This window comes from Primulina eburnea, chromosome 14 (genome assembly GCF_022965805.1).
Source record: "Primulina eburnea isolate SZY01 chromosome 14, ASM2296580v1, whole genome shotgun sequence".
NCBI classification, from domain to species: Eukaryota; Viridiplantae; Streptophyta; class Magnoliopsida; order Lamiales; family Gesneriaceae; genus Primulina; species Primulina eburnea.
Genome location: NC_133114.1, coordinates 4,249,109 through 4,256,728, shown reverse-complemented (window position 1 = coordinate 4,256,728; position 7,620 = coordinate 4,249,109). Strand labels below are relative to the sequence as shown.

The following is a 7,620-nucleotide window of genomic DNA, read 5'->3' as shown; positions in this document are numbered from 1 at the left end:
GTGACTATCTAAATTATTAAAAAATTGTTTAAATCACGCTTGCTCAGTACAAATTACGCCCCGCGAAATGGAGTGTTTTCTTTTTAACCAATTATCACGCCCTGCCAAATGGCGTGTTTTTGACCGAATATTGAAAATTGACTTATATAATTGGTGAACATCTAGATTAGAATGGATCATTTGCCATTGTTTCATCATTCTCCCTTCGTTTGGATATAAATTTTGAGGTTATCATTCGTTTATTTTATCATTCTTCAAGTTGTTTCGATATATATTCTAACAGTAATATACTGATTGAAGTATTGAAAAACAAGCAAACATACATTTTCTTTCGGTGTTAGAGCAAGTAAAATATATTTAATTATTGGAACAGCTCAATATCAATTATCACTTCTACATATGAGGTATTTATTCTTAAATTAAGTTTGTTTTTCAAGTTTGATGGAAATGAAAATTTATTTATTTGTGATTATATTTTTATAGAAATTTTTTTATTTTTTTGTGATTTGACATAGAAATTTTTTATATGGAAATAATACCAAATAAAATATTTTGTGATTTAACATAGAATTTTTTTTTTATCAGAAAATAATACCAAACATAACTTATAATCTCCCGGACCATTTCTAAAAAAATATCCCCCAAAACTTTTACACGGTTTCTCTTTCATGTCCAATCTTTTGCCAAATTCCCAAAGCCGTTTGTTCTAATTTCTCAATCCAAATAATCCAATTCAAATGCAACCTAAGGTATTACTTAGATATTTGAATCATGGATATATACTTTTAATCTGTATCAAATCAAATTTCTCCATCTAAATCAATTCATTTCATTGAAACGCCCCCAAGAATTTCACAACTCTGTGTTCATCAATCATCTCATCCTCATATCATGCCAACATTGGGAGAAAAAAAAGCTCATAGATAGAGTTTATAGGAGAAAACTGCAAGCCAATAGCTAATATTTGACGCATTTTCTCAGGAAATTCATTAGATCGAAAAACGGAATGATGATATCAGAATCGAGAAGCTTCATCAGCCTAATCTTGATTCTCTCAGTAGCACCTAAAACGGAAGAAAATTGAAGAATTTGATAAATATTTTAGAAAGCTGAAGTGCAACCGGTAATGAATTATGTCGGTTCATTATTTATGCACAAATATGAAAGTAAACTGGATACTAGTATCGGCCATATGCAAGTACATGTATGAATTTTTCTCGTTCTTTACCATAAAAGTTGAAACAGAGGACTTTTGGTAAGATAGACTCCTTATAGTAGAAAATAATTGTTCATTTTCACATCATTCACATCAGAAGGTTAAAATACTTCTCACTTTTTTTTATCAATAGCCAACCAATGAAACTTAACTACAACTTTAAGATTTTTTTAGCTGGAGCCGTAACCAGTGAAGTATGTGGAAATACATCAAGCTAGAACGATGAATGCGTACCCAGTACATATACCGTTATCGTAGGAGATCAACAATGATATGCTAAATGAAAAAAAGATTGTGTAGTCAGAAATACCTCTTCAGCAAATTTAATCAGAATGGTTGTTCTAGGTCGTTGTTGCCCATCTACGGGTACGAAATGAGCTGTGACTACAGCTGGAAAATCTGCATTGTCGAGTACTCCCTTCAAGATGGAAAAAACAAGTTATTAGTGCTTATGCCCTAAAATATTGTTAATTAATCAATCAATGCGGTAAGTACCCTCACTATCCCAGCAACAAAGGCTCCACAGTTAAATGCTCCCATATCTTTGGGTATTGAAATAAATCTGCAGAGTAAATATTATGTCAGCAGGAAATTGTAAAGGATTATAAAATAAAGATAATAAGAAAACGAATCCGTACACAAACAAATATAACCTGTTAACAAGAAGTTCCTTCTCACTTATCATGTACTCATCTTCATGCTCCGTGCCTTTTTCCAGAGAATCGGCCACCTGATATTCAGGTAGAGTAAAAACTGATATTCATGACACTACTTTGTTGATACAAACTAATTCGTACGATTTGCTACAGCGTTATTTGTTATGTTCAATACTAATAAGTTCTTTCTAATCATCTGATAAAATCAATTCTGGAGTATCATCGCCATGGGTAGAGAATGAGAAGAACAAATTCAATGTTAAGTTATTTTTAAAACATTCACGGCATGGCTCGAACCCTAGAACCAAGTTACAGGAAATAAACCACTCCACTTGAACTGGCCCAAAATCTAATGATTCGTTAAATATTAGTTTCTCATATGCAAGATGCGGGGACATTAATAATGCTCTCCGCAGGGTAATATGTGTCTCCCAGAAAGAGAGGCATAATTAGAAGAGAATAAATTATCACCAACCTTTCCAAACAAAACCTTCCACACTGTACTGTGTATGAAGGACAAGATACCCAATAGCCGTGTTTCCCTTCTGTTACCCTACAGAGACACGAAAAATATCACAAAATGGTATGAATTCTTAATGTTAAAAATTGTTTGCATATGGCAGATGCCAACAAGAAGGTTGCAGAATCATTTCAAATGTAAACCTTTCATAGGCAAATGAATGCTCATTTTCAAACTCACAAAGTCAGAAAGTCACGAAGTTTAAACTAAAACAAGCATATTTTCCAAGAAATAGAGGCAGAAAGGAAGAATACCTTATTTCAAGACACAGGCACAAAGTTAAATTTGTATACATTTTAAAAGGTTTGGGTTGAATATCCTCAGATACTTTCAGCAAAAACTGGACAACTTACAGGATGCAATTTTCATACAAATAAATCAAATCAAACTTAAAATTCCATATCCTAAATGCATCATGCAAAAAAATTTCTTCCTGGAGATTGAACTCTAAAAACTGTTTTGGCGTGAAAAGGATACGGAAGAAGAAGAGAATTGTTCGCATACAATTTCTACATCAATCAACCTGAGTGCCTTCTGATTCAGGTTCTTTTCTCCTTACACTAGAAAAATCCTACAACTGCAATTGTCTTAAATTGAAGAAGGTTTTACATATGAAGGGTCAACGTGCAGACATGGACCAAGAATATACAAAGAATTACATTATACAGCTCATCTGCATACAAACTACAAAGGCAACCTATCATTCCAGATCGGAAACAAATCACAGGTTGAGATAAAGTTCACCACCTTCTCCCTGTGACAGAGAAGTTCCAGAACCCTGGTTCCAACAGCATAGCCAGCATCCTCTAACCTGATACACAGGAAACACATCAATAATACCATCAACCATAAACAGATAATAAAATAAACATCAAGGAAATATCCCATTTTAAACTTTCAACATAAAAAGGATCACTGCCTTAAGAGTTAGCCATTAACCATCATAAAGATAATGTCAAACCCAAGGCTAAATTCTAATTCCTCACTCATGAACCCCTAAGAGGTGGACAAATAAATGGTTATCAAAGCACTCACAGCAAGCGCCAAGACTCAAGGCACACCCATAAATCACACACCGTGGTGCGCCTTTAAGTCACGAGAAACGAGCCTCAAATGTGGGGAATGCAATTGCAATGCAATGTGAAACATGATGGAGTTGTTATTCGTGTCCGGTTGTATAGTTGTACGATAATAAATAATTTCATATCATCGTTCAAGGGCTATAAAATATGTAGTATCTTATGCTATTCAAATGCTTTAGTAACTTTTTTTTGATAAGGTACAAGCCTTTCCATGAGCCATACAATGACTCTAAATATCTTAAAGATTATTTCTTGTTTTTGGCATTGCAAACACCCTTTGCACTGTGATAATAAACATAGCAATATCCTAGTAAATGTTTCACGTAAATTTTAATATATGGAGATAGCATGATCCAAATTTACACAATAGATTGACCAGCAAACAGCAGTCACCTTCGTTCCAATTCAGCTATGTTGTCTACTTGAGTTTGATTATACTGAACAAGCTCCGAAAACAAGAATGCAAATGCACTCAGACTAACCTGCAAAAAATCATCTTGCCATTAATCATCACCAACAACGCAATTAGATCATTAGACCCGTCGTTAGCAAATTCACCACATGAATCTCATTCATTGTCAGCAAAGTCCCCAATAAAATAGTTAAATCTAATCTCAAATTGGTGTAGTTTCAACAAATTAGTTGTAAAACCCTCTCACTATAATTCAAAATACAACAAAATATTGGGTTCTAGAAATGTTAGCTAAAAACCCTTCAATTATCATTACCAACAAAAATCGCTTGAGTATCAAAATGGGTCCATGAGATTTTAACAAAGAGGCTGTCAAAAGTTAAAAAAAATGAAGATACGAATAATTTAGAAAAAGAAAAACGAAAAACCTCTTGTTTGCCTTTGCTGAGGGGCCGATCGAGTAGGTTCGAATATTGCTTCATTTTCCCAGTTCCTATCATCTCTGCAAATGATGATACACAGTAACGAGAATTTTGACAATCCCGATTGTGGGCTTAAGCTTGCCGTGGGAATCGTCAGCTAAATCTGTTGCTGCAATGTACGGTTTAATTAATAAAAATTAAGCAATCGGATCAAAGATCTGGATAAGTATGTCACCGCCTTATTCCTCACAAGCCGCAACCTTTGAGGCTATAAAATGGCAGCGACAATGGTAGATTCTTGATGGTCGGTCGAAGAAATAGTCCTCTAGAGAGGAATGATGTTGCTCGAGTAAAATTGGGTGAGCTGGGTGGTATGTGCTGGTGATCTAGCAAAATGAACTCGAGTTGGATGGTCTGTTTCTATCTAAGGACGAGAAAGGCTAGTGCGGGGAGGGTTTAGCTTGATTATTCTGACGCTTATAAAGATGGCCAGTGGATTAGGGATGGCAATGGGTCGGGGCAGGGACGAATTTGTCATTACTATCCCCATCCTCGAATTACATCCTCATCCCTATACCAGTTCCTATCCCCGCTTTTTCGGGTTCAGGGAATCTCCAAACCCGAAACTTCGGAGATCAACTTCCCATCCCCGTCCTCATCCCCGTTTCAAAAATATTCATATAGCAAGACGGTGACGAATTCGGAGATTTTCTCAAACCAAAAGTTATTATTATCTATTATTATTAGAGACAATATTAATATTAATATTAATATCAATATTGATAATAATAAGATTATTAATATTTTAAAAAATAATATTAATAATACTATTATTTTATTATTGATATTGTTTTCGGGGCGGGTTCGGGGATTTCGGGGATGGAGATAGTAATCTCATACCCGCCCCGAATTAAATCGGAGATTTATAAAAATTCCCGAACCCGAACCCGAAAAAATCGGGGATCCCCATCCCCGTTTCGGGTTTTCTCCGCAGGGCCCTAAACCCTTGGGGAAAGTTGACATCCCTACATTGGACTGTGAATGAAAAGTGAATTCTTTGATTTTGTCTCGTTTGGAGTATTTAAAAAAAATTCAGAGTCAGTGATCACTACGAAATGTTAGGGTAGTGATCATGATGTGAGGACATGACTCGTCTCTTGGCTTCAACTAGATCGGAGAATGTGGAGTGAAACATGTTCCTTGATTACTAATGGACTAAGCCCACGATCAATTATTATGGGTCTGAGCTTGCATAAGTAGGCAGTTGCATGACAACCTTATTGGGTTGATGCATATCTGAGATAGTTTAAAAACAAGGTATTTTTTTTGTCTGGGCTGGCTTCCATCCGATCTCCTATTGGCTTCCCGAAAACAGCTCTCGAATCCCGATCTTTCTTCCTCTGCTCGAGTCCAAGGATAATTGGACCCTTTCTAGGTATCAGCACTCCCTCCTTAAATAGTCGAATTAGAGTCCTACTCGTTGTCCTGAGTGGTCAGATTTGGACTAGGGCGAGAGAATGTTTACATTTCGAATTTTAGACGTTCTAGGACTAACGGAAAGGTAACATAAGCCCTAGAAGCTGAAAAGACATGTGTCATGTCAAAAGTCACTTCACCCATTCGACATGAATTTCGTTGTCATGGGTGTCCCTGTTCAACTTCTCAGATACATCTTGTTTGTTTGTCTATTCCAAGGTCCACGGTCCGGATTACTCCTCTGATGCCTATGAATACCGACCGTCTTCCACCTGATAGACCATCTATTGCCTAGAAGAAGGGTAAAGAGAAAGTGAAACCGGCTCCTAAAGCCAAAACCCCAATTCCTTCTTCTCATTCTTCCAAGAGGACCGAGCTTCATCCTCATTCTTTCCATAATGGCCTCGACCTTTGTACTATTTGAGATAAATAATCCCTTGATCAACTCCATCATCCTTCATTACTTTTTCGTTTGCCATTTTAATGTGTGTGCATTCTCCCTAGCTGCCTGACTGAATAGTCGATTCCTTGATGATATCCTTTTTTTTATTAAAGGGTTGGAAAGGCCGGTACTTTTACATATGACTTTCTTCTGCTCTTGTCTGCTCGCTCTATTTTCTATCCAAAGTACCTGCCCAACTTGAACTCTACAGTGACTATAAGACCCATGAGCCCCTCGTGGAAGAGCATAAATTTTCCTCATCTATCCTGATCTTGGAGGAAAATTTAATTGCCTACGAGTTGGGCACCTGGGCTGAAGATCCAGTGGAGCAGGCGATTGACGAGTTTGATGCCTGGATTCTCAACCTGGTACATTTTCCTTTCATGCTTTGCTTTTTCTCGCCATTTCTTTGGGCTTTGCTTCTAACCTTTATTTTTATATTTTTGTCAGACAATCCCGAGGTGAAAGAAGCCTTTGTTCAGAGAAAGGCGGTTGGAAAGGCACCCGAGGAGAAGAAGTTGGCAGCCTAAAAGACTGCTGCTGAGAAAAAAGATCTGGCCAAGAAAGCAGCCCAAGAAGAGAAGAAAATTGATGAGGTTAAGAAACTGATGAGGCAAAGGTGGTTGAAGCTCGGGAGGCCTGGGAGAGGGCAATGAAGGAGAAAATAACATTGTCCCGGGTGGAGGAGCTTGACCAGGAGGCCGAGGAATCAAATGACCGCATCCCTCTCTGCCCTAGAAGAGGAAAGCCTTTGTTGACCCCGAACCTGTTATCCTTATCGACACTGAGGAGGGGGTTCCAAAGTTTACCCAAGAAGCCGGCATGTCCTCCCTGAAATTGACTATTCTCGGGCCATATATATCAAGTCTTTCAGCGGCTCGGGGAAATATTTTTTTTGATGGGGTTTTTTCTGCTGGAGTTCGGCTGGTGAAGAGCCTGACTTCCCCGTCTGAGTATAAATTTTTCGAAGGCACCATGCGACCTTCTCTGTAAGCCATATTCCATAATAATTCATTTACATTTTCAACCAAAATGTTTCTAACTTTCTTTGTTTATGTTGGGCCATTGGATGCTGATAGATTCCTACGAGGAGGCTGTTTCCCTAGCTCGACAAGAAACAGGTTGGGCCTTTTGCGCCATGGATCTTCATGACAAGGTTAGTATGAATTAGATAGGGCCCGACAGACAGGGGCGGTCCTAAGAAAAAAGAGGCCCTGGGCGAAACTTATAATATGGTCCTCTTGTATTGATTCGAAATTCAAATGTATATTAAAAAAATTGAATAGCAAAATCAAAGTAAACCAAAATATGTAAATAAAAAAACTACAGATAGAAAAATGTTTACATAATTTCTCAAAATAATTTATTCAACAATCAATATTATTTAAAATGCA

The 7,620-nt window shown here is 37.1% G+C and overlaps 1 protein-coding gene across 3 annotated transcripts; it reads right to left on the bottom strand.

Annotated features, from left to right (window-relative positions):
* Positions 1-637: 637 nt before the first annotated feature.
* Positions 638-4,808, bottom strand: LOC140812878 (uncharacterized). Of its 3 annotated transcripts, none has more exons than XM_073171248.1 (9): positions 4,569-4,808; positions 4,315-4,477; positions 3,868-3,956; positions 3,140-3,203; positions 2,348-2,425; positions 1,870-1,946; positions 1,712-1,778; positions 1,527-1,634; positions 638-1,064 (listed from the first exon to the last, which is right to left on the bottom strand). In XM_073171248.1, exons 2-9 carry the CDS (start codon positions 4,384-4,386, stop codon positions 1,035-1,037), a joined length of 585 nt encoding a protein of 194 aa, XP_073027349.1. In that variant the 5' UTR covers positions 4,387-4,477; positions 4,569-4,808; the 3' UTR covers positions 638-1,034. The 3 variants fall into 3 exon arrangements, with proteins under 3 accessions (XP_073027349.1, XP_073027350.1, XP_073027348.1); XM_073171249.1 differs by having other exon boundaries at positions 4,315-4,471; XM_073171247.1 differs by having other exon boundaries at positions 639-1,064; positions 4,315-4,808.
* Between the last annotated feature and the right edge of the window lie 2,812 nt (positions 4,809-7,620).

What these genes read in the sequence shown, in the direction of transcription:
- LOC140812878 (XM_073171248.1), bottom strand. Translation starts at nt 4,386, where the DNA reads ATGATAGGAACTGGGAAAATGAAGCAATATTCGAACCTACTCGATCGG. An exon ending in GGAAGGTTTTGTTTGGAAAG is followed by an intron (nt 1,947 to 2,347) that starts GTTGGTGATAAT and finishes CCTGAATATCAG; the next exon opens with GTGGCCGATTCTCTGGAAAA. An exon ending in TTGTTGCTGGGATAGTGAGG is followed by an intron (nt 1,635 to 1,711) that starts GTACTTACCGCA and finishes TCCATCTTGAAG; the next exon opens with GGAGTACTCGACAATGCAGA.